Consider the following 27730-nt stretch of genomic DNA (forward strand, 5'->3'; position numbering starts at 1 on the left):
GAGTAAACTATTCAAGCTGTTAGAACAGACTGGTAGAAATTGCTATTCAATCTTGTGGTAGATATAGTCGGGCGAATACGCGGTTGTGGTGGGCTCCTCTCTTCGGGAGAGCAAGGCTTCCTTTCGCATATTCTTATACTCTTATTGCTTTCACGTGTCAAAATTTTGTCAAGAGAACGGATCATAAAGATATAGAGCATATAAAATAACTAGGGAGCTTATTTTTTTATCAGGGAAAGCTTCCACAATAGTTAGAGAGAGCTTCCAGGCCACTATAATTGATAGAAGAAGAGAAAGCTTCCACATTAATCAGAGAGCTTTTATAATACCCAGAGAGTTTTAAACCACTACATTAACTATGATAGAAATATTTGTGTGTGAGTCAGAGCTTTCACTTTTATCAAAGAGCTTTGATACTACATACGGCTACTTTAACATCAATCACCTTAATCTAATAACTATTTTGACACATGCAAATAAGGTTGCAAAACGGAACTTTTATTAATCTATACTCTTAGGATTCTGATGAGAGAGTACCATTATATATCAAAATTGGTCAGTATATGGCGCGATCTAGAAATTAAAAATTGAAAAAGAGTTCTTTTAAATCTAAAACATGAATTTTATGCAACTAAAAAAATTAAAATAAAATATTTTTTCCCGCTGTAATTATGCTCACTATGTCCGATTATTTTTCTAACTCTCAAAACAGATCTGTTTTTGTTTAATTGCAAAAATTCAAACAAATGACAACTTCATAAAAACGCGTGCGTGTTCTTTTTGCTGAAGAGGCCAACAGAAAAATTCATTCATCCACACATTTTTATTATTCTGCATTCATTTATTACCTACTAACTCAATTAAAATTATTTTACGCTTTTTTTACAAACTCCAAATAATGGGCGCAACAACTAATCAAATGTGAATGTCATCTCAGCGTTGCATACATTTTTAATCTCTTTTACAATATAATTTTCATTGCTCAATAAAAACAGTGAATGCGCTTTCATTGCCAAATTTGTGTTACTATACATACATCTTTTACTAACTCACAGTCTCGCTCTTCATGCGCTTAATATTTATTATTCATAAAGTTTTGAATGCAATTTTATATTGTAAATATATACATATATATTTTTTATTGTTTTTTTCTTATTTTGGTTTTCATAATTCATTGAAGAAAAAAATAAAAAAAAACTCATGCGATTTTTTTAACTGATTGTACTTTTGATAAACCCCATTCCCACCGCTCTCTTCTACTACTACTCGTACTCGTACTACTACTACTACTACAAAAACCAAATCAAAAACGCTCGTCAACATCATCATCATGGATTTGTATATGCAAAATGCAAATGCAATGTTTTACATATATGCAAAATAAATTATATATAAATATATATGCCTGTATGAATACTAAATAACCAAAAAAAAAAAACCAAAAAATCAAAAATACACGCCTTTAACACCCGCCAAACCAAATTAAATCGAATCGAATGAAATCAATGAATGTCAAATTGAAATGTGTGCATACAACATAACCTTAAATTCGTTTACTTTGTGATTTTCCGTTACATTTTATTGTGTTACCGCTAAAAACTCACACGAAAAATTAAATCGAAATGCAAATTAACCGTTTTTTTCAAAAAACAAAAACGTAGAAAATATTGGTAAATTACTAAACAAAAACAATTTTTATAAAATTCACAATTTTTTATATAGTTCAAGTGGAATAAACTAGTTTTAGTTTTAGTTGTTTCAGTTTCGTTTTACATTTTCATTTCATTTTTGGCACTTGCAATTTCATTTAATGCTTCAGTTTTTGAGTGACTTTTCAGTTTGATTTGAGTGATATTTATTAGTTTGGAAATTATTTATAAAATTTTTATATTGAAATTAATTTTTTTTTTTTTTTGAAAATGCATTTGCTTAAAAAAATATTGTTTTTTTTTATTTAAATAATTTAATATTTTCTAAATCTATATTTTTGTTTTAAAAAAATATTCTGTATTAAAATCTCTTTATTTTCTTTTAAAAATAATTTTCATAAAAAAAATATTTTATGGTTTACTAAGTCAAATTCCGTTAGATTTACAAAAACAAAAACTCAATTATTAATTTCGCCTATACGAACTCACGAATTTTTCTTTAATGTATCAACACAAAAAATCAACTACTACTACTACAACAACAACTACCGCAAATACCAATCCTCTAAACACTTGATGTATTGTCCGCGCAACAACAAACACAACAACAATGAATTACATATAAATGTATTTGTCCTACTCCAAACTACTACACACACACTCTGTACAACCGTTATTAACATCTGTACAACATACAAACAACGTTTGCAACACCTAAACACCTCAACACCCACACACACACCGACTCGTATACATATGTACACCCACCCGACAACGTGGCGATTGGCGTAATTTGTGCATACGACTATTTGGTTGTTGTTGTTGACTGAGCAGTGCCACCAACGGAGGTTGTGATTCTGGACGAGAAGGGCGATCGCATTGAGAACGGTTCCATCATTGGACCTATGCAGGAGCGTCAAACATTGAAAGTGTCGTGTGTAGTACAGAATACACGACCGCAACCGCAGGTCGGCTGGTGGCGGGGGAATAAGCGACTACTGACGCGTAAGTATTATAACATTATTGTACTACAATATTTTATTTGTAAACCATCTAATAAAGTATAGTAAGGGTCGTAATTCGGGGTGTTTAATAGCAGTTCTAGAGCTTGGAAACTGTGCGAAATTCTTTTCGCTTCGCAATTCATTAACTCCAAATCAAATAGACGCTTTTAAGCTTCCTCGAGAGAGCTCTAGAGAGCTTTCGCAATAAACAGTGAGCTTTTACAAAAAATTAAGGAGCTTCGAAATCAATCAATTATCAGGAAAAGGATCAGTGAGAGCTTTCACAATAATCAGGGGGCTTTCACAATAATCAGAGGACTTTCACAATAAGCAGGAAACTTTGAAAAATATCAGTGAGAGCTTTCACATTAATCGGAGAATTGAAGAAATTGTATACTATTATTTTCCCAAAAATTAGATACCTTTTTACATTTATCAAAGAGATTTTCAATGATTCAAGAGCTTTCATAATAATCAGACACCTTAAAGTCCAATTTTTTGACTATGATAGAATTACGGGCGTGACAGTTTATGTTTTTTCAGAGAGAACATGCGTACCACTTCTTTCATATTAAATAGAGAGCTTTCATATGAGTTAGAGAGCTTTCACAACAAGATCATCAGATAGCTTTAAAATCATTCATTCGACTATGGTAGAAAAATACTATATTGACTATGAAAGGAGGAAAAGTTTAAGTTTTTAATCAGAGAGCTTACAAATCACTGCTTTCACATCAATCAGATATGAATAGCAGATATGAAACTTTGAAAAAAATTTCTTCTACAAAATTAACCTATTCCGATTTATTATCAACTCATTAAAAATCATAAATTCAGCTCTACTTGAGTCTATAAAAAATCCAAATCGATATGCATAAAATTTGAAAATTCAGATGTTTATTGTATACGTGTGTTTATGTACTTGTTCTTCCCACACTTATGCGCTACTCCAACATGTGATGGTGCCTGGTCAACCACTTGAGCTGCCACTTAAGGCTAATCTCAGTCAAAAGTCCTGCTGAAACATTACGAACGACAGAAATTTACGACCCTACACGCTCGACATAAACCCAGAAAACTTGGGTGGCGGACTTAACACTTCGAATGTACCGTTTGCTGTACACTTTTCTCACTTTACTTACCGCACCGTAGCGGCGTGGCGTCATTCGAGCAAGACGAATGCGTGTCTGCTACGAAATTTATTGGCGAACAAAAAAAAAATGCGTTGAGCGCATAAAAAACTTGTGGATATCAACGGCGTCTTATCAGACAACGCTCAGCAGAGGTATGCATGCAGTGCAGAGAGCAGCGAAGAAGCGAAGCAAAATAAAAGCATTGCCAGCGTGAAAGGATCACACTAAGTCCGCTTTTAAGGATGAACAGCGTTGTGCGCCATAGAAACGAAAAGAAAAAGACCGTTAAAAGGCATCAAATGCTCAGCTCGCACACGCACTCACTGTCGAGTGTTGTTGTAAAATCGCTGAAAGCGTTGCTAATAAAATTTTTTTATTGCCATGCATAAAAAAGCAATTGCATTAAATTTCTCAGAATGCTTGCGAGCGCAGCATAAAAATCGCGCTCATTCTACGTCAACATCCTTTTTCGCCTCCTTCGCACCGCCGGTAACCTTTTTAACGATGATTGTGCCACCAAATTAATTGGTTGTTTTAAGAAGTAAGCGAAAAGAATACAACAAAAAGCGCTGCTAAATGGAAGGTGCAAAGAATCCGAACAAAAGTGTAATGTAAAGCACGTTAGTCACCGTTTGACCGGAGCTTAGAGCGCCACCTACCAACCTCCGACTCGGAGGCAGCCGCTGTTTACATGCTTATAGCAAAAATTAATGCGCCAAAGAGACAAGCCATTATTTCAGCGGAATTCCGGGCGAAATACTTACGCGTAGCACAGCAAGAGCAATGAAGAACCTGATTCGAAGCAAATTCCACTCGAGCGTACACCTCAGCACGCTGCTTGCTGCAGTTTCTTGCATAAACGAGCTTTGCTTTTTAAATCTCCTACACTTTTTATATTTTATAATCTTCGAGCAGTTTCTGATTTCGCTAATAATTTCCGGCGAGTTTTATACTTTTTTCCAACAACATAAATCTCAAAAGATATTTATGCTCTTCTGTTGGCCATTTACTCAATTTATTTCACCCGAGAGGAGTTGGGGTATGTTGCAGCGCATTTTATACATTTATTTACGCTTTCACAAAGTATAATCTCTTTTCGCTCACTTTTTAACCGTTATCTGCATTTGACCTTTTCTACGTGCGACCTTTTAAGTGATTTGCTCAATTAGATTCTTATCCGTTCCTACATCCGTCTTAATTGTTGTTGCTGCTTGTCTAAGGTGTCTTGTATACGTCACTTTGACTCGAGTATTAATGAAGGCGGAAACTGGGGAAAAGTGTAATAAAAAAGTTACTTGAGTTGTTAAAAGGATTGAATGGAGGTCAAATATAATTATTTTAGTGGGTAGTACATGGGAGAAGAGCAGGTTTTAGAAGAAACCAAAACTTTTAGTTCAACTTTGCGATTTTTGAAACCTTCTTCAGCGGAGTTTCATAATAAATTGGCATAAGATCAGTGGAATGAGTTTAATCTCCATTAAAACAGTTATAAATGTGAATAAATCTAAAAAAGTTGAACTATACGTTCTAAAATCCAATCAGCTATTTGGATCATGAAACTATTAGAGCTTTTGTTTCGAACTGGATTGCTTTCTTTCAACCCTCAAATTTTAGAAAGTATCAGTAACTTTATTCATAGGGATTATATAATAACTAATGACTCTTGAAAGAAAGCATCGTGAAATGCTCCTTTAGAATATGTGACTACATTCATTTTAGTTTTCGAACTAATATAGTTTAAAAGCATTGTTGGAAGCAACTAAAGCTAATTTCAAGGGACCATATGTCCGAATGTTTCTCAGTACCTTAAGAAAGTAACCTTCAATGAGATTTAATATTAAAATAGTGCAAACTACTCCTACAATAGTCATACTTGAACGAAATCGGTTATAGCCTTCAAAATATTATTATTAATGGTTTCGAGATAGATCGTTTTGTTTGAAAAAACTGAGATTGGTAACTAGTAAAACAGACTATGAAAGATGTCTATACAAATATAACTTGATTTCCATATTTTGAAGTAACAACTTGGATGTTATAGAAATCTTGGTATAAAACAGTTTTTAAGTTTCTGGTTAGCTGAAAGGAAAAGAAAGATAAATTAGATTACTATCAAATGTATATATAGAATCTAAAGTCAAGGAAACATCTAAGGTCTTTCTAACATATTGAAGTTACCTTAAACAAATTTGTTCTTTTTATCTTCATTTTCCACAGATTCTGCCTCCTATGTTGAGACGGATGGTCTGTTTACTGCCACACTGGAGTTGAATCTGGAGTTGTCACGTGACGATCTGGCGAGAGATATTGAATGTCGTGTCGAATCAGCAGCACTGCCAAATAAGCTAATCAATAAATTTCGTGTGGATTTACAAGGTAATTACAAAAAAATATGCTTAGTTGTCACACTTAGCAGCAGAGTTGCCATAAAAAATTGTATCTTATAATTATTAGTGAAAAATTTATTGAAAAGAATTTAACAGAAAACAAGTAAGGAAGGGCTAAGTTCGGGTGCAACCGAACATTGTATACTCTCGCAATTTATTTATTTTACTTTATTTATATTATAGAATGGGGCTGCCACACTATTAACATAGTATTTGTGCAAAGTTCTGCACCGATATCTTCGCTAGTGCTTACTTTATATATTGCAAAGTAAACGATTCAGATTGTCTTCAAAGTTCTGGTATATAAGAAGTAGGCGTAGTTGTGAAGCGATTTGGCCTATTTTCACAACATATCATTGGGATGTAAGAAAACTATTACAAACCAAGTTTCATTGGAATCGGTCGAGTAGTTCCTGAGATATGGTTTTTGACCCATAAGTGGGCGACGCCACGCCCATTTTCCATTTTGTAAAAAAATCTGAGTGCAGCTTTCATCTGCCATTTCTTATGTGAAATTTAGTGTTTCTGACGTTTTTCGTTAGTGAGTTAACCCACTTTTAGTAATTTTCAACCTAACTTTTGTATGGGAGGTGGGCGTGGTTATGATCTGATTTCTTTCGTTTTTGGACTGTATTAGGTAGTGGCTAAAAAAAACGTTTGGTTTATATAGCTCTATTGGTTTTCGAGATATGTACAAAAATCTTAGTAGGGGGCGGAGCCACGCCCACTTCCCCAAAAAAATTACATCCAAATATGCCCCTTCATAGTGCCATCCTTCATTCCAAATTTTATTTCCTTAGCTTTATTTATGGCTTAGTTATGGCACTTTATGTGTTTTCGGTTTTCGCCATTTTGTGGGCGTGGCAGTGGTTCGATTTTGCTCATTTTCGAAAGCAACCTTCCTATGGTGCCAAGAAATAAGTGTGCCAAGTTTCATTAAGGTATCTTAATTTTTACTCAAGTTACAGCTTGCACAGACGGACGGACGGTCGGACGGACGGACAGACAGACATTCGGATTTGAACTCCACTCTTCACCTTGATCACTTTGGTATACCCTATATCTAACTCGTTTAGTTTTGGGTGTTACAAACAACCGTTATGTGAACAAAACTATAATACTCTCTTTAGCAACATTTGTTGCGAGAGTATAAAAAGGTTATTTATAAAAGATAAAAAGAATTGGCCAAATTGTAGCAAAGTGGCAACACTGTTAACAAGTATCATAGCACGCAATTAAAATTTAAGGAAATCGCATAAAGTAGAGTGAAATCGCAACTTTCGTGCGCAAATTGAAAAGGTCACGCTATCCAAATTAGAGTAATTAATTAAATTAGGGCACAAAATATCACACCAACTTACGCAACCTGTCAACATAATTTTGATGAAACAATGAAAGAGTAGAAAAATGGAACACCAACTAAAGCAGCGGAGTAAAATTATTTTATTAAGGTCGAGACTAAGCTTTTCCTGGAAAGTAGTGACTTTTTTAGGAAGAAAATTCAAATGTAATCATTAACAGCTACGTAAGCAAGGAGTAATGAATAGTGTTTGAGGGAAATATAGAGTGAAAGAGAGAGAGAGTGTGTGAGAGCTTTACTAAAGCTTATGTTGAACCATCTAAGCTTAGATATATATATATTTTTAAATACTTGAAACCACAACTTCATTCGTTAAAGAATAATATTGCGCAATATTTTCATACACACATAAATACTCCGTTATCTAAAGAGCTTTTATGCATGTCCAATGTGCAACATGTGTATAGTTGTAAGTGTAGCAGCGAAAATTAATGAAAGTCACATTTAAGGGACCGAGGCGTCACTTAATTAAGCACTAGAGCCGAAAGCAAAATAAAACTCGCGCACACTACAATATGCAAAACCACTTAATTATAGCGAAAAAAAGTGTCTATATCCGCAAAAGCAAATAAAAAAGTTTTAGAAATGGCGCCTAGAAGTTAAAACAATAGCATTAAATACTCAAGTGTAATTGGACAAAGGCAGAAGCGAAATAAAAAATAAAACTAACTTGACAGCAGCAAAATTGATTGATACCCTCTCTCACCTCTCAATCGAGCGTTGTGGCATTGTGTGGAAATGACAGTGTCTGCGTGCCACAAGAATGCCAATACTGGAATGCTATATGCTATGTTATGTTAAGGCATGCCATCCCGTGCTATACTATGCTATAGGCCATTACATTTCACCTCTTCTTCGTCCTTTCTCACTCTTCGCACATGCTTCGAGCGCCATTTGAAAAGGGTAGCAAAAAGTTAGATGCCATCTAAATTGCTGTTATTAATTATGTAGGCACAAAACAGAATACTGAACAACAACAAAAAATAAAAAAAAAAACAATAAAAAAAAACAGAAATTGAAGTTAGCTGTGCGTTAAAAACCCGGCGAGAAGGCGGCGTGGCAAATGCCTATGGTGACAAAATGGCATAATTGCCCACAATGCCGAGCATTTATTTATCAATTGCAACGCAAGCAATTGGCCGCTTTTCACCTGGCTGACCATTGTTTAATACAATTTTAGAATTCCTCGATTTTACCCCTTTTATTGTGCTGATTTATTAACCGTTCTTTTTCTTGGCATTTGCAGTGCGTCCGACGAGCATATCCATCAATGGCGTGGAGCATCATACGGTGCAGGGCAGCAAAGTGGTGCTGACATGTGATGTAAGTATTGTGAAGTTGTTATTAAGATCGTAACTAAGGTAGAATCGTTTTGTTAGAAGAGAATGAGTAGAACTATTATTAAAGGAGAGAACATTGACAATGTTTTCTTAAATTTCCCGTAAACAAAATTTCAGAAATTTACACTCTTCTAAAATCAAAACTAATATTTTTTCAAATGGCCAGTTCTGTGTAATACAGTGTAAGAAGAATTTATTTACTTGAAGGACCCTGAAGTCATACAAATAAGCCTTTTTGTTGTTTTCTTCAAATTTGAATTTGGATCCGAAAAAATACATAAATCGACTTCCCATTTGTCTACTTCCCCTTTGTCTATTTCTTCACACCCCTTCATAACAATAATTTCCCATCAATTGCCTCAAATATTGTAGTATAGCATCCACTGTTGTTGGCCTTATGCACAATTTAATCACTGCCGATGTGGCCTTCCCATAAACGCTCCCTTACATGCAAGTTGACAACTATCGAGCTCGTAACTATTATCTAGCTATGCATATACGAGTATGAACTGTGCGGTGCACATGGCGTTAGAGCACACTATGCCGCACGAGTTCAAAAGCCGTGGGGTAATTGCCAATAATTAACTGCCACTTATTACTTTGATTTTTCTTCATGAAAATTTAACAAGCGTAAATGAAAATGTCGAGATGTGTCTGTAACTGTATATGAAATTATCAAGGATATGCATATGTACATGGTACTCGTACTTGTCTATATACTCGAAAGTAAGTCAGTGTGTCGACTGGTCGATAGTTGGATGCTTTAATAGAATTATCAACGTTTAAGCTTGTTAGAATGGTGCATTTGCAAGCGCTAACTAGCTGTTCAAAGCTACATGGGAAGGTTGTGATTTTTGAATAACAAATTTGATAATATATAGTTGTTTAAAGGGTGGTCACAAAGCATTAATGCTATCTACCTCTTATATGCCAAGTGGTAGAGAGAAACTGTAACAGCTGCTCAAACAGACAGGCATTACGATCGAATTGAACTTCCTAAATTTTAATTTTGTTCTGAAAAGAGAGATATCTTTCGCTTGATTTATCATTGATGTCTGAGGCATTTATAATAAAAATGTACGTTTGATGTTTTGTTTAATTATTGTAGACATATAAAGAATATAATAAAGTGTAGTTATCCTATATTAATCCCATGAGCCAAATCCTTAATATTGTTAGAAAACTCTCGTTTAACATATTTTATTCATACCCCCATACCCCGTTCACCCTTTTGCCAATTTAACAAAATGACTACACAGTCTTCGTTCTCCTATCAGATATTAACGAAATAATATATTGCATATCACTTCGGCTGCATTCGTTCTCGTTACGAACGATTGGCAAAGTGTAGAGACATTATCAATTCTCACTAAGAACCATGAAACCGAGTCAAGCATACATATATAGATCTTATGATACTAGTAGAAGCACCTTTACGAAAATTTAGGGTATCTAACGATTTTAAATATATCTTCACTGTTGTTTTTGTTGTTGTAATGATCTAACATTTTCTTTGGGAATTCCACTGTGTGCATCCACCATCAATTAATCAAACTTGGAATAACCAAAGAGAATTACAATAGATGAACCACCCTGTATAAGAGATAGACACGTGAAATTATGTACGAATGTATTAAAAATGTACACACATAAATCCATACATATGTATATATGTCGGATATTCTACTTTTTGCATGTAAACTACATCAGGACACTATGCTTTCACAAACACACAGGCGAACACTCACATACATAACTATCGGCATAATAGTTATTTTCTTCATAAATATATATGTATGTATTGTATGCTTTGCCATTCGTGTCATGTTATATGCGGCAAATTGCTATTTATTGTAATTTTAATGGCTTTTTGTAAAATTCGTTACATCGATTGTGCCGTTACAGCTGTTGTTTGCTGAAGCGAGTGAGCGTACACTCAAACACACAGCCATATCATATGGTGTACATTCATATGGTTATTTAGATCAGTGAATAATAGACGCTTAATTGATAGTTTATTGTTCTTGTTTCAGCTTCTGTAATGGGAAATTTAAATCTTCATCACTATTCAAAGGCAAACGAGTGTGTGCGTGTGTGTTGTTGCGTTGAAAATTGTGTTAATTGATTTTACTTTCAATCAATGGTAGTAAATTCAATTTGCAGCCATTGACACAATGTGCAAGTTATCATCTTTTGCTGTTAACTTAATTATTGCAGAATTATTATAAGAAATATGTGCACTTATACCAAGTAAATTATAGTTAGTAAAATATAGTTGCATAATAAAGACTTACTTTGGTAAGTAACTGCAGTGATGATTTCTTAGATGAACATTCTTCAAAAAAGTTAAAGTTAAAAGTTTTAGCTGTATTAAGTTGGACTTTTTAGTTGAAGTTGTTTTTGCTCACATAATTTATGAAATAAGAAAGTTTCTAGTATCATATTCAAACTCGAAATTACCGAATGTATACTACTAAGATATAGCTTCACATTTAAAATCAGTTGTTAGTGGCAAACACCCCATTGCATATCAGGCATACAAGATTTTCATAACAAGTTTCGGAAGACTTTCCGTTACACCTTGACGCTTATTGCACTGTTGAAGCACTACTTTTGAGAAATAACTTAACGCTTACAGCTTTACTATTTATATAGTCGGAGCTTTAAAGAAGTATTAAAGTATACGTGTTATTGTATAGTATATTTGTAGTAGGCAAAGCCGCTGAGCTATCCTCCAGTGCACCAAAAGGTTATTACAAAGCTAACTTCTACCCTCACATCTTTCTGCATATCGTCCAAAAGTGTCTTGATGAAACCAGCTAACTTTTAATTTGAGTTAAGGGATATTAAGGGGCTATACCAGTGTAACCTATGAAAAATTAGGATATTTTCGTGAATTTTTTAAAAGAATTACTCGATCAATTGTTACAAAAATATTGAAAAACAAGTAAGGAAGGGCTAAGTTCGGGTGTAACCGAACATTTGATACTCTCGCAATTTATTTATTTAACTTTATTTATATTAAATAATACACAATTTGACCCACATATTCGTCATATATATTGTATAAAGTCCATTGAAAGTTGGAAACCATAATATTAGGTTAGAAGCACCGAGGTCCTCGGGTTCGATATATGGGGCCTTAAAAACCTATGGTCCGATTTCGGCAATTTTTAGAATGGGGCTGCCACACTATTAACATAGTATTTGTGCAAAGTTCTGCACCGATATCTTCGCTAGTGCTTACTTTATATATTGCAAAGTAAACGATTCAGATTGTCTTCAAAGTTCTGGTATATAAGAAGTAGGCGTAGTTGTGAAGCGATTTGGCCTATTTTCACAACATATCATTGGGATGTAAGAAAACTATTACAAACCAAGTTTCATTGGAATCGGTCGAGTAGTTCCTGAGATATGGTTTTTGACCCATAAGTGGGCGACGCCACGCCCATTTTCCATTTTGTAAAAAAATCTGAGTGCAGCTTTCATCTGCCATTTCTTATGTGAAATTTAGTGTTTCTGACGTTTTTCGTTAGTGAGTTAACCCACGTTTAGTAATTTTCAACCCAACTTTTATATGGGAGGTGGGCGTGGTTATGATCCGATTTCTTTCATTTTTGGACTATATTAGGAAGTGGCCAAAAAAACGACTGCAGAAAGTTTGGTTTATATAGCTCTATTGGTTTGCGAGATATGTACAAAAAACTTAGTTGGGGGCGGGGCCACGCCCACTTCCGCGAAAAATTACATCCAAATATGCCCCTTCATAGTGCGATCCTTCATACCAAATTTTACTTCCATAGCTTTATTTATGGCTTAGTTATGGCACTTTATGTGTTTTCGGTTATCGCCACTTTGTGGGCGTGGCAGTGGTCCGATTCTGCTCATTTTCGAAAGCAACCTTCCTATGGTGCAAGAAATAAGTGTGCCAAGTTTCATGAACATATCTTAATTTGTACTCAAGTTACAGCTTGCACAGACGGACGGACGGACAGACAGACATTCGGATTTGAACTCCACTCTTCACCCTGATCACTTTGGTATATATAACCCTATATCTAACTCGTTTAGTTTTGGGTGTTACAAACAACCGTTATGTGAACAAAACTATAATACTCTCTTTAGCAACATTTGTTGCGAGAGTATAAAAATGGTGTTTTTTTAAATGCCATATTGGCATTTTTCAACCAATCAAAAAGATTGTAGATCATTGTAAATATATTCAAGAATACTCAGTTTAAATTTGAAGTTAATCGGTCAATTTTTCATTGAGTTAAAATGTCAGCAGTTTTGAGAAAATTCGTTTCGAGAAAAAGTTTCGACTGCATAGGCTTATGCCTGAGAGCGGTCGCTCTTTGGAACGCTGTCATTCAAAAACTATTCAAGATACGATCTTACCGCTTTCCCAGGGTATTTTTGAAAGTATAAACTATCGAATAAGCAAAAAATTAAAAAAAAATCGATTTTATGAAAATGTCACACTGATATAGCCCCGTAAATGAGACTATTAGTCAAATATTGCCTCTGATTTAAGCAACGTGAAATAATATGAATTATAAAAACTGCTGAGGGATGGTAAAAATACATTATAACTTAAAAAAGGAGAAAAAAATAATCTTTAGAAAATACATATATGCTATAGGCATTGTAATAACTAATTAGTAATAATAATTTAGTTATTCTCATTCTTATTTATTTATTATTATAAATTATAAAATTATTATTATAGATTCTAAACAGACACTAGTACATTATATTTTATTGTTCGTACTTTTTGATAAATAATTTCAGATACATGGCGCGCGACCAGCAGTGAATTTGACGTGGTTCAATTCCACAGCAGTCATTGGTCCCGAAGAAAATGATTTAACCGAAATTAGAACAAAGGCGGTAAGTAAATGAAAATATTCAATATTTATTATGAATTAATTTAAAAAGCTTATACATAAATGCAGTTATAAAGCACTTTTTAAGCTGACCTACTTTCATATTGAGACAAACCCACTGAGTAACTTTAACATTTTTCATGTATTTCATAACTCTTTCGTATATGATTTTCTTTCATGATGCAAACTGTCAGTTCGAGAAGGACGACGGCACGTACCACACGCAGTCGGAGCTTATCTTCAACGCGACACGCTTCGAGAATGACATGATTTTCCGGTGCGATGCGGACAATGTGGTGTTGCAGATAAACCGCGAAAAACCATTCACATCATCGTTGACGCTGGAAGTGCTGTGTACGTTGAGCAAACTATACATTACAAAATCAACAACAACTACAATAAAATAAAATGAAATTGAACCAAAACGAGTGTTACATAAAACTATTTTTGCGTTTCTCTGCATTTTCTATATATAGATCCACCAGTGGTTAAGGTTAGCCCACCCGAGATTACGGTGAACACCAGCGACACCGTGTTGCTCAACTGTGAATATGTGGCAAATCCGGCGTCGCTGACGCAAGTCGTGTGGTAAGTAAATAACTTGTTGTTTTAAAAATATTATATACTATATTATTATATATTACATACATATATGTATATATATGTGTATGCACAGTGTATGTCACTTATTGACTTTTAATTTTTAATTGTCTCAAGTCATTTGTTTGCACACAAGTCACTAGCACTCAGAAAAAAAAAACAATTTAATTGCACTCAAATCCAGTAATGGCAAGCAAATGATAGTGATTACTCGCAGTTGCTGCAAAGTGACAATGCAACACACTCATACACACATACACGCGAAGCAAATAGTTGCAAAATCACGCGCGCAAACAGACATTTGCGGAGTGCAATCAAAGTAAAAGCCAGCACTGGAGTCGCCTCCAATGAGGTGCAATGACACACGCCGCCTGCCGACCAATATCGATACAGTAAAGTGCAAGCCAATTTAACTAAATTTCCAAATGTAAACAAAAAACTAATTAAAAACAAATACAAAGGCAAACGCTCGCAGGAAGGCATTGTGCCAGCACAGAGATAGCTGCGCAAATAGAGCAAATGGCAAAATCGAAGCGCAAATCGAACGGCCGACAATCAATGAATGAAATATGCACTCTCATGCACACATACACACAGGCGTTAGCGCTGTGTCATGGGTGTGTGTTGTTGCTTTGGCAAATGAAACTGCGTAAATGCACTAATGCAGCCGCCAATAGCGTATGCAAATAGCTCCCCACAATGTTTGCAGCGTTTGGCTGTACAAGCAGAGCGCAGCGGGGTGCTGGTGTAATGGGACACACAAACACACTTCCACTTATAATGTGTCTGTGTAATGTGTGAAAATAGGCGCTGAGTTAGAATATTCGTCCCAAATCCTCTATTGATACTTTGTTAATGCAGAAGCCGTATTCAGCTTAAATCATGAGTGGGTGTCTGCTTTCGCAAATGTGAGCTTTTAAATAAATACAAAATAAAATACAAAAAATAGCATAAAATTTGAAGTGAATACTATACAATAAAAAAATATAGTGCTTGGAAAGTATTTTTGGAAAATATTATGGTAACCAATATTATGCCTGCTAAATGGATAGATATTAAATTGAGGATATGGACCGCAACATATAGTTATTTCACCACTACTTTGTATCTGCAACGACTGCATTAGTCCTAGCAATCTGACGAATTCCAGTATAGCTCTCGGGTTAAGAGAGAAGGTGCGCTCCCTGCTTGGATACTGCTCCTCCTTCTACAAAATGCTGTACATTCCTTCAACAAATAGGAACTCGGGTTATTGCATATTGGATTTATAGTTCGATTAACTTATGCTCCTGTTTCATTCAAAAGTCATTTAAATAGATGGTGAATAGATAGGTGAAATGATAGTTTCCTTCAATTTTTTTTTTTTAATTTGAAGGACTCAGGAATAGGCTTTTCTAATTTGATTCATCAACTAATATTCTTGACTACTTTAACCACCTACCTATAGTATATACATATGTGATATAGTGGTAGTATTATGTGATTGCTAGCGCACACTTCCATTACGCAGGACCTGGGATCTACCCTGTACTGTCCGCTATTAAAAAGTTCCCAAGTTATTTTCGTCATAGAAAAACTCATCTGAGTCCCAGTAGTGTTAATTGACCCTACCAATATGTAGGTGCATTTTTCATGAAAGAATGCTAATCAGAATATTCTAAAAACCCAAACAATTATTCATCACTCAATTTTCAAAGCACAAATGCGCCTCCTCGAAGTGTTGCACAATTAGTTTGCTTGAGAATTTAGTGATTTTTAAATTCCAATCAGAGCACGAAAAACGTGCCGAAAGAAAATTAGTACTTGTAATCGTATGTGACTGTCACACATAGAATTTTCGTGACCAAGAAGCAACACACACAGGGACACACCAACCATAAATGTATGCAAAGGACGACTCAATTACAAGTAAAGCTCACAACTAGATTTATGCACGCACACACGCACACACGCATATATAGAGATGTCATGTGTTTTGAAATGTGTTGCATGTTGCACATACAAAGCGTTGTATTTACGCAGTCGTAGCACGGCAAAGCGTTGCTGCTCAGCAAAATAAGATATTCAAAGATATCAGAGAATAGATCTAGAAACCAAGCGACACTGACATGCAGCGCAAAAGGGGCGTAAGTGAACTAAAAGGGTGTGTGTGTGCAACGCTGCACTTGAAACTCGAAAACAAATAGCATGCCAGCAAATCGTCTGCCGCCAGCAGTAGTTGCATGCCTTTCTTACTCGCTTCCGCAGTGTTCCAGCTGTCAACTTGAGTGCATTTCTTCATTTCGGTATTTTCTCTATTTCAAGCGCCAATTCATAAGTCAAGTCCTTCGGGCGCATCCTTCCTGCTGTTGGGCTGACACAGCTGCGCTGCCTGCCACCAGAGAAGCAGCAGCAACATGAGGAGTAAGCAGCAAGCGATGCAAGTGTGGCATTATGGCGTGTTTGAAGCACAAAACAACACCAACAACAGCATAAGAAACAACAAGAAATATGCATTTTGCCACAGTGACAGCGCTAGCTCGAACGAACAACTGTCAGCCGCTTCAATTTCGTTGCTGCCTGCGCTGATTGTGCGTTTGCTTGGTCGGCTGCCTCGTCGACTGTGTGCCGACTTCATATGTATGTTGCAAGTTCGTTTTTTGTGTTTCCTCTTTGTTGCGACGTTTTGCTGTGTTGATATTTTGCTTGTTTACAGTTGACAGTTCGGCTAACTAGCTAGTGTGGCATGCAACTTCAGATTTAGCAAAAACAAGCCACTCTTGTGGGTGCTCAAACGCAAGTACTTGTGTGTGTGTGCGTGTGTTTGTTGTTGGCTTACGCTGCTTTGTTGTAAATATGTGCAGATTTATGCATATGTGCCACCACTGTGCATGCATGTGTGCCGTTAGAATGTTGCATAAATTGCAATTGCCACAAAAGCGCAAATTCCGTATTCAAAAAGCATAAAATTCAACAACAGCACCAAGCACAACAACAACAACAGGGCTAACTCATAACAAACTTGCGAATAAGCGCCAGCAATGTTGCACTTGCAACACCCACTATTTCATTGGCACACTGCACTGCACACGAGGTGGCAGCATGTGGCGCACAAATCTTGCCGCAATAAAACAAACAGATTCTGTAGCTGCCACTTGGATTGCAGCAATTTCGTTGTAAGATTACTTGCACTCACAACTCACACTACTCTACTCTCCTCTCCACACGCATGTATAGTGAATGCTTGCCACCACTTAGCTCGTTGTTGTTGTCACTGCAATTTCACAGCGCAATTTACAATACAAACACACCCACTCGCCACCCACTGCTGCATGCGTTTGTATGCGTGTGGTTGGCATGCGATTTCTTTACGCATAGTTTTTTTGTTTGCTTGCAACAAAATGTGGCACAAATATGTCACTGGCATTCTCTTCACATAACTTAAGTTGCCGTTCAACAAATCCAGCCGCCTCTCCACTAGCAGTTGCTGCTGCCATTCACCACTATCGCCTTGTCGACTGTTTGGAGGATGCGTAAGAGTTCATATTTGGAAAACAATAACGGCGTTTGATATAGCGACTTTTCAGTTAAGAATCGGAATTACTTTGCGATTGTTGTTGTTGTTGCACAGATTTCGAAGCCAACATGTATACGCATACATACAGATATAAATTTGTAAGAGCTTGTGCCGCTGCAGTTGTTGGCAGTTGCCATTGCAACGGTTAACCGTTGAACTCGCACTGATATAGCCATATGCCACGAATGTCAACAACTTTTAGCGGCATACAGTGGCTCAAAAATATGTTCATACTACTGAATAAACATAAAATAAAAATGTATTTATATAAATATTTAGTTGTTTAACAGCAGTAATTTTGTATTCTGACTTGCTAGAGATTTTTTAACCTGGTATCAAATTTTTTTTTGTTAAGTTTTATAGGTTTACTTAGAAAAAATTTTAAATTTCCTTAATAACATGCTTCTGTTGAGCTGTTCCTCCTGTTAAGTTCCCTTTTATTAATATTAATATTCCCTAAAGAAAATAATAATAAAACAATTTCAAAAACAAAAAATAAGAAATGTTTCTTAAAAAAATTTGTAATTTTTCTTTCAACATCAGTTTGCATACCAAACATAATAATTACTGTTCACTGAACCACCGAATTAAGTGTTACTGCGTGGGAGTGACAAGACATTTTCTCTTAGGTCTCTTCTATGGCACGAACTGACTGACGCCTAACCTGTTGTACACATAAGTGCAGTCAAGTTTTCCACTATAAAGCTACCGCTAAGTGCCTACACCTCGAGGGCAGCGAAAAGATCGTGTTCAGAGTCTTCTATGGATTCCGTACACTACGGACAATACGGACATCGTCGTGATGGAGTTTGTGGAGATACATGGCTTCTAAAGCACCATGTCCACTTAATATTTTGGGTCAGAAGGAAATTCGGGTCCCCATGTTGTCTATTTATCCGCGTGTGGATGTCAGAAACAAGTTTGTGGGTCCGGCGTCCTTTCATTGGCTCTTATGCTCATATTTCCCTCTTTTCAAGTTCAGACCATTTATACACTCATGACATTTGTTCTGAAGGTCACCAAGTTGTTTAGCTACTACAAGGTCGTCCGCCCTTCCGTCCTACCTTGTCTGCTTTTTCTTACTGGCTATAATTTGGCAATCATTTGGGTCTCCATACGAGAAAACAAGTTTTTTGAGAAAGCTTTATCATAACTACCGTGGAAACATCCTAATGAGCCTGTTGCTTTTGTTCCCGACGGTGGAAAACATAATCCAAATAATTTTGTGAAATACTGACGAGTTGACAGTCCAGGGCCGGATAAAAATCAGCTTTCATTTCGGTGATGTAGACCCAATCGTTATCAACTGTTATGGAAACGATAACGTTCATGCTCAGTGGGTCTCTTAGATCTACCAATCATCACAAACTAAGTCGTCAGCTTGTTTCAATTTTCTTGAGATTTTCGATGTTAATCTAAGGTTTAGTAGTATAGTTGAAGTAAGTTCGAATTTGATCTAGAACTTAAAAAGTAAATTATTTCACTACAGAGCGGTTAGGGTTTGTTAACACTGAGATTATTTAATTTTGATATTTCCTTTTTGAGCGACCCGCTAAAGTAAACTTGAGTGCTTTAGAGCAAACCAAAATAAAATTTTATGGACCTTAAAAATATAAAAGCGAAATTTGCTAAATTGAACGATTTGAATTTCAACACAAACTTGCTACAAGATATCAAAGCCTTCAGAGTTTACTAAAAATTTACACATTAGTGGGTTTTTGTCCCACTTGTTTCCTGGCTGTATGCCACCGTGGCAATCTCATCTACTACTCCAGTAACTATATCCGCCACAGTCTTTCTGAACAACAGGCTGCAGCGCTTAATGCCTTTCAACTATTTTGTTCTACAATGTGTCAGCGGCATTGCCACTTTCACATCCACCTTTTGTTTATGCGTGCAATTTCGCTACCCAGCCACACAACAACCACACAAGTTGGCACATGTCATTTACCGTTTTCCGCGTTCATTCTTCGTTGTTGCATACAACAGTCTACATCTACAGACTCCAGTCTCTAACAGTCAGTCACCTATATTTGCAGCTGCTGCACTCTACTGCTCTACAGTAGCAGCATTCTCGGTTATTCACTGACCCCGAAGTTTACACGCCGTAACAACTGCGACGCTTGCATTGCCTGCGTGTGCGTGTGTGTTACGTTTATCGGCCACCGCATTGTGCGTGCGTTCGAATTAAGAGCGCGGAAACGGCACTTGCACTGCTGCCACTTCTATGCATATGTGTCTTCTTCTTCTTCTCTCAGTCCACCTACGTATTCATGAGTGTGCCTGACACATTGTTCGAGTGCCACGCAACGCGCTTTTGTCGAAATTTTAATACAATTTCAGAAATTTTCGCTCTTTGGCCCACTGATCCGCATCCGGGCACGCTGCAAGTGCACTTGTCACGCCGCTGTTTTGATTAAAACGCATAAATTGTCGACTGTCATTGAAATTTAGATGCGAATGGTCTTAACGCAGCGCCTTAGTGAATAGTTAGTGGGTTATGCACTCGGAGTTGATGCTACCCCCAAGGTGAATTTCTCTAACCTTTTTTCGACACAACTTTTCTTTTTCTGGTAAATCGATCTAAATCAGCGCTTTAACCGAGCAAAGGTTAATTACTGTGCGAAAGGGAAATGACAGTGTTAAGGTCTAATAGTCTCGTGTTAGTGGGTCTTATTTACTAGCTTAATCTGTATATTGTAGATGATATTGGAAAGTCTGAATCCATAGTGGTTGTAAAGTTAAGTTGTACTTTTTTTGGTCTATATATTGAACAAGATTTCTTGAAATCATATTTGAATAACTCATATTCCCATACTTCCAGGTTTTTTATGTAGAGTTGTGTTATTGACCTTTGAACTTGATTGGATATCGAGACATAAAATCCATCTTCTTAATGTTGGTCCTTTCGTCTCCATCGTATACTCGTATTTCGTCAAAAAATACCACTAAAAACTATTAAAATTATTTATTTAAATTTCTTCTAAAAGTCGGTATGTGTGAACATATCTTTAGTCAGAATAGTTATAGCTATGTATATCTTAAGGCATAGCTGAGAGCAACAACGGAGTACGATTTCCGTATATACTTATATCGACAGGCTATTGAAAATATGAAAGATTTGGATCAAAAGTGGATTTATGTGACGAGATCTTATTTTACCTGGCAAATATCTGGAGTCAATATAAGAGCAATCCATGTTGAAAGGATTCAGTTTGTTGAAATACTTCTTACATTCAACGATACCATCTTATTGATTTAATTATATATTTTGCAACAAGACTTTATCCCGAAAGCAGAGCTGCCCTATGGTTAAAATTCCTTCAAATATTTCCGAGATTCTATAATAATTTCACATTACTTAAGCTTTCACAGATGCGTTTAAAGTTTACCACTTAAAACCTCCCCGGAGGAATGCTTAAACTGCAAACCAATTAAAAATGCGAATTAATTGTAAATCCACGGTCACTACCCATGTAAATTCATTACTCGCAATTAAGCAATTTTTTAGTCAAGCAATTACGCAAGCAACGCCTACAGAAGAACAACGCTATGCTTACCACGACGATCTTAAATTTTGCTGCAAGTAAACGAGAGGACACCGTGCAATATTTTAAAGTGCAGAACGCTTCGCCTACAGTTTGACTCTTTGAGTTTCCTGGCAACTCATTTGCGCTTTCTTCATGCTTTATGAATGCAATTATATATATACCTATATACATTTGTACAGAGATGAAATTGCATATTGAAAATGTGTACACAACCAGGCATTTCCATGGGCGACCGACCATCCAGCAGCATTGAGGCCAACTGCGTCCGAGCGTTCTTAACATTTCCGACATGTTGGCTTATTGCACCATTTGCCATTGTTGCTACGACCGATAATTACAATAAAATTAATTACGCCCCACAGTTGGTCCGTTGCATACCGTTGCCAACCGAAAACGACGCGCAGATTTATAGCGTGCGTGATGCATTGCTCGTTTCTCAACGCCTTGCAGTCGTATTTTTAAGTATGTGCACGGGCACTTGTGCCTGGGCAGGTGATGCAAAGGACTCTTGGAAAGAGCGCAAACATATTCTTTTTCTCTGCATTCGCAGGCTTTGGCGTCATTGCAATTATTTTTTCGCACACAATTGCTTACAATTTCGTATTTATACCCAAGCGAAACTTTTCAAAAAGGTACCAGAACTTTGTTCGTCAAAAACTGTTTGTAAACAATTATTAAATTTTTTTCTGTATATGTGGAGCTTCCTGGACTCTCAAGTTACTCAAATTGTTTCAAGCCTTTTCATTAAAGAACTCTCATTATTTCCTTCATAACGTCACGAACTAATTTCATTGGTCAAATGTACTCGAATTATTTCAAAAAGCTGTCCTTATTTCAATGTCCATCATTCCTGTAATAATATTACGTTTTCCACTAGAGACCTCATATCCCAAAAAGAATCATACAAAATCAACTCAACCCCAAGTTCAGAGTTCTAACAAACTTTCCATCTCATCTATCTTTTTTAATATATGCTTACCTTGTAACCATTTTCCTCCTTACTTCTTGCAACATCTCTTTTACCGGTATGCACTTTTGTTGCGGGTAAATCAATTAAATTTTATGGCGCACCTTCTGTCATTCGCGCGCATTATGGTCAAAAATTTATCGCCACAATCGGCAAAACAACCACAAATACGAGCGGCCGAATATTATATTAAATTTCAGTGGCTGGAAATTGTGCAGATGCGCGTTTTCAAGCATTTTGCACAAATTTATTTTCATACGAAAAATATTTTCATAAAATGTATGCCGTGTCGGTTTACTTTTGGCAACTCGCCATTTGCAGCAACATCACACGCTGCAGAAATTCAATACGAGTGCGTAATGTGTATTGCCTTCTCTTCAACTAAAAGTATGCAACGCCACAGCAATGATACTCGTTAGTTCGTGCTGTAACGATTGGCAATCGGATATTATTTTTGTAGCAACTTGCTTTTGTGTAATGCGAGTTAATTGTAATTCAGGCAACATAATATTCGACTGTTTGCGCTGCAATATATTGTAACTACAGTGTATGAGTGAAAACTGCGCCTAAAACGCGACAGCAAATTCCCCGCCCACTGTGAAAACGCCTTCCCGTACACCAAACAACGCAAATATTCCACATTCATCATATCACTACATTTTCAATGAGCACAAATTGAATATCAACCAGTGATTATCGTTCATGTTACGCTTCAATAGTTAATGCCGCGCTTAATTCATTTTAAATCGCTTCCAAGTAAATGCTTTCCATCCTACGATTGAAATCACTGAAGCCGTTCGATAGCATTTATTTGCCTAAGCGCTGCATAACCCTACACATTCAGTCAAATTATTTAACTCAAGTCGGTGGGCATTATTTATCATAAAGCTATGAGGGTTGTCGGGTACAACGTTCCGTTACTTTGACTATGTTATGAAAGCGCAGCAATTGCAAGGCAGAATGTCGAAGACGAACTTGTCGATTTGAATGGAACCTTGAAACTTGTCGCTAACGGCATTCGACATGCATACATAATTTCACGAGACTTCCGCATTATGAAACCGTCTAGTAAATATTTTATTAGTTCTGATCGACAAATGTTTTACGCAATGTTAGGCTATGCGAAGCCAATCCTATTCGAAAAATTCCTCGTCAGAGCTTAAGAGTTAAAGTTGAAATCAGAAATTGTGTAAAATTTTAAATAGATAGTTTAGGGGTTCAGTTCATATTGGAGAACATATACTACTGTATTTGTGTATATGTGCACTTGGTAAAGGCCAGACACACATAGCTTTCCTATGAGTATATTCAGTTAGAAAGGTTCACTTTTTTTTTGCTATTTCGTGGTCTATCTTTCTAATCATTTTGATCCAAATTCAATTTCGTTAGTCAGCATCAAGGACGATTTAGCGTTCTTTTAAGGGGTTATATACAGTTAGACGGCCGAAAAAAAGTGAATTTTACAGACTTTTTTCTGAGGAAACTTTATACATATATATATATAATTTATACACATATTATGGTATCTTTTAACTGTATTTTAAGACTTAGTACTAGTAAAAATATTTATTTGAAAAAGAGCTACAGCTGATCTCCAGGAGCTCCTCTCAAAAAAGACGCTTTGCGGTGACCACTATATCTCGGAACTGGATCATTTGAAATTAAAAAACCAAACAGATTTCGTTAAAATAATGTTAAATCTAGTAATTAATCGAAGGAATAAGCAAAATAAAATTTTTTGACAAAATGGGGGTTTCTCAAAAAAAAAATCGATTCTTCACCGAAATTTCGGCCTTAAATTGTTTATAACAAAAAAAATATTTATCAGAGAGAAAAAATCTTCGATTAATTACTAAAGAATATATTTAAGAAGGTCGTGTTAAAATTTCAGACTAATCGGTCTAGCCGTTTTCGAGTAATGTTGGTCACCGACTTTGAAAACACCATTTTGAGAAAAACGAGCTGCCGCTCGGTCCTTGTACTTCCAAGCACTCTGAAACGCCTTTTCAAATTTGCTTGTAACTTTGAAAATATTCACCGGAACGATATGAAATTTTCTGTGTGTATTCTTAAATATATGTAAATTAAGAAAATGAAATAAAAAAAAACGATTTTTTGAAAATTCTAACTGTATATAACCCCTTAATTTTCGGTATCGATTTGGCTTTTGATTTAAAATTGGTCTTAGTCTCGGCAATTACCATTTCACTGTCGTGAAATTTCTCTCCGGTGAACATGCTATGGAGGTTCAAGCACAGGGAAAAGACGCTTCTCTTTCTTCGAAATCCAGAAATTATAAATTATAGGGAAGCAATTTAAAGCCCAAAGTAAATAGTGTGGCATCCACTTTACACAGAACTTTCACTTTTTTAAGCGAGTATATATGTATGTACATCATAAATATGTCTAACATGTTCCATTGGTATCTTCAGACCACCTGTAATTTCGAAGTCACTACGACCATCCGAGTATCCTTGTGTGTTTAATTTATTTTAGTTTAGAGTAACAACTTCATTTGGACAGCTGCGGAATTACCAACTTCGATGCCCAGAAGACCTATGCTTCTAGGGTATGCCATAAGTTCAGTAAACTACTTGAAACAAATTATAACAAACTATTTTCATAAATATTTTGAATTTTGAAAAGAAATCAGGATATCAGTCTTGCGTTATTACACTCTCTTTACAGTTTCTTACTTTTTACAAAAATCCCCAGACATAAATATTGAGTGCCATTTAGCTTCTCGGTTTCACAATCGCACTATCCAAGTAACTGTGTGCACACCTATTATAACCATCGTACAACTATATATAATCACGATCTCAACTACACAAAGTAAATTTTTGTATTGTTCATTTATTTTCAGGTATCGCAACGGTGATTTAGTCAATGTCAACGACACGGAACGCTACGAGGGTGGCAATTCTGAGAACGTTGCACTGGTTATACGCTCCACTGACAAGGAGGATGTCGGCAACTATACCTGTCAACTATCAAACGCCATCGGCAAGGGCATCTCCGAGCAGCAAATCGACCTGGATGTACAGTGTAAGTGTCGAAGTGTCATGCTGCAAAAATACAAATATAAATACATACCGATACATAGATATAATGTTTATTGTGCTGTAACCGTATACACGTCTCAGTTAGATCCGAAAATTCGTCCCTCTCCCCCCTTCTTTTCACCCACAAATACCCTTTTACTTAATTTTGTTGTTATTATTATCTATAAGTGTTTCACTGCTATTGTTATTATTGCATAAGTGCTATTGTCATTGCCATTTACCCATGTTGTCACTACACCGTTCAAGTAAACGTTGCTAATGTCCTCGCTCTCTCTCTCCCTCTGCGTTGTGCTCCGCATATTATATGAGACAGTTTGTACCATTCTGTAGACACTTACTGATGTGTTTGCCTTCGTATACATTTCAGTTGTGCCAATTGTAGAAGTGCTGATGATACCCGAGGGTCCCGTTAAGGAGAGTGACGAATCGAATGTGACACTCTACTGCAACATCTTAGAGGCTAATCCGGCGTTGCTAACAAAAGTGCGTTGGTATGCCAATTCGACATTGCTCAAGGAGCTGCCCGATTGTGAGGAGACAAAGGTAAGTTGCCACTACACCGACTTGGAGTAAGTGTGAGAGTGGTGGTCTGAGGATTGCTCACTTCGAAGTGTGTCGCTTTAATATTTAATATTTATCGATTTTTTGTTGGTTTTGTATTTGAAATGAAGAAGTAAAATTGTCAAACTGAATTTTCAGGAGGACTTATGCCACATCGATCCGAGCAAATTGCTGTTGGAGAGCATCGGTCGTGGCTTTTTCTACAACTACTCCTGTGAGGGCTACAATGCCGCCGGTTGGGGACCACGTAGCGAAGATAAAGAGTTAATGGTGAGTGTAGATGAAAGCAGCTGCTGACCGGATGCACATTTTATGAGAGTTTTGTGCTCGATTAGCCGGTTAATTTAGTTCCTTCAGTTATAAAAATGTTGTCACATTCTTTTTCTTTATTCAAATTCCCATTTTTCACATTCCGTTCACAGGTACACTACGAACCCGGTCCAGCCACGCTCACCCACTTTCCTCTGATTGCAGTGAAGAAGAAGAGTGTGACATTCTCTTGCTCTGTTGACGACCCTGGATATCCCGAATCGAATAGGTCTGTACAGCAGCATGACAAAGCCTCCACATTTGCATCCTCATACAATTCCATTAATCCCATAACCAAATTATCAACTGCGTCAACAACCAAATCACAAACATCACATGCCTCCACCAAAGCCGTGTCCACTCCACCCCTTGGTGGTGATCAATTCCATATTCATTTCCATACCGTACAAGCGTTACAACCCTCGGAGGCTGAGGCCGCTTACGAGGCGTTGATACGACAAAATTCACCATTGCTTAATAAACACCAACAACAACATAGCAATCAAACAATACAAAAAGAAACGCATACACTAATTGGCCTGAACAGTCATACACCCCTTTGTACATTACTCACACTCACCACATTCTCACCAAAATCACAAATTCTAACACTCTACAATGTGGCGAAACCGTATGGTGCGGTGGACAACACTTCATCACAATTATCATCATCAACATCAACAACAACATCAAACTCATACGATTCATCTGCAATATTTACTGACATCAATTCATCACTACAACAACATGAACAACAACCACAACTATCATTATATCGCAAAATGGGCTCCTTTACTTATCGTGCGCAAATGTTAATGCATCCACATAGATTCCGTTGGCAACGCGGTGGACTCGGTCCCTTGCAGGATATTGTCACCAAAGATTGGACTGTGGAGCCAGTTGGTTTGGACAGTCGCACCAACTACTCGTGCTATGCTTACAATGAGGGCGGTAAGGGTATGATGGCTAGTGTTAATCTAGAAGTGCATGCACCGCCATTCTTCATCAAGAATCTTGTGCCGTATACGGGCATGTTGCACACATCGCGCACGGCAAATCTCACATGTCGCATCGAATGTGTGCCACGCTGTGAAATTACCTGGTTGAAGGGCACAGAGCCCATTGAGAAGAACGACACGCGGTACTTCATCAAGGAGAAGTACATGGACGCGTCACCGGCAACGGGCGACTTTGAGAGCATGTTCTCAGTGCTGGTAAGTAGAGAAGCATTTGTGAAGTATGATTATTAAGAAAGGTTGGTACAATTGTGAACTCATAAGAGTTAGTAGGAATATAGGAATATTGCTATGGTTGCCAACTTTACTAATTTTTTATTGCCCTGTAACTCTGTTTCTTTGTGAG

The 27730-nt window shown here is 36.6% G+C and overlaps 1 protein-coding gene across 8 annotated transcripts in view; it reads left to right on the plus strand.

Annotated features, from left to right (window-relative positions):
• Positions 1-27730, plus strand: part of LOC105214792 (titin) — a 186379-nt gene that overhangs the window by 116891 nt on the left and 41758 nt on the right. For all 8 annotated transcript variants that reach the window (XM_054230424.1, XM_054230426.1, XM_054230427.1 and 5 more), the window contains 11 exons: positions 2484-2654; positions 6004-6162; positions 8780-8856; positions 13665-13763; positions 13954-14113; positions 14236-14347; positions 25300-25481; positions 25866-26041; positions 26198-26329; positions 26482-26597; positions 27198-27582. In XM_054230424.1, coding sequence (XP_054086399.1) covers positions 2484-2654; positions 6004-6162; positions 8780-8856; positions 13665-13763; positions 13954-14113; positions 14236-14347; positions 25300-25481; positions 25866-26041; positions 26198-26329; positions 26482-26597; positions 27198-27582 — 1769 coding nt within the window. The remainder of the gene's footprint in view (positions 1-2483; positions 2655-6003; positions 6163-8779; positions 8857-13664; positions 13764-13953; positions 14114-14235; positions 14348-25299; positions 25482-25865; positions 26042-26197; positions 26330-26481; positions 26598-27197; positions 27583-27730) is intronic.

Source organism: Zeugodacus cucurbitae, chromosome 4, assembly GCF_028554725.1.
Source record: "Zeugodacus cucurbitae isolate PBARC_wt_2022May chromosome 4, idZeuCucr1.2, whole genome shotgun sequence".
In the NCBI taxonomy this organism is placed as follows: Eukaryota; Metazoa; Arthropoda; class Insecta; order Diptera; family Tephritidae; genus Zeugodacus; species Zeugodacus cucurbitae.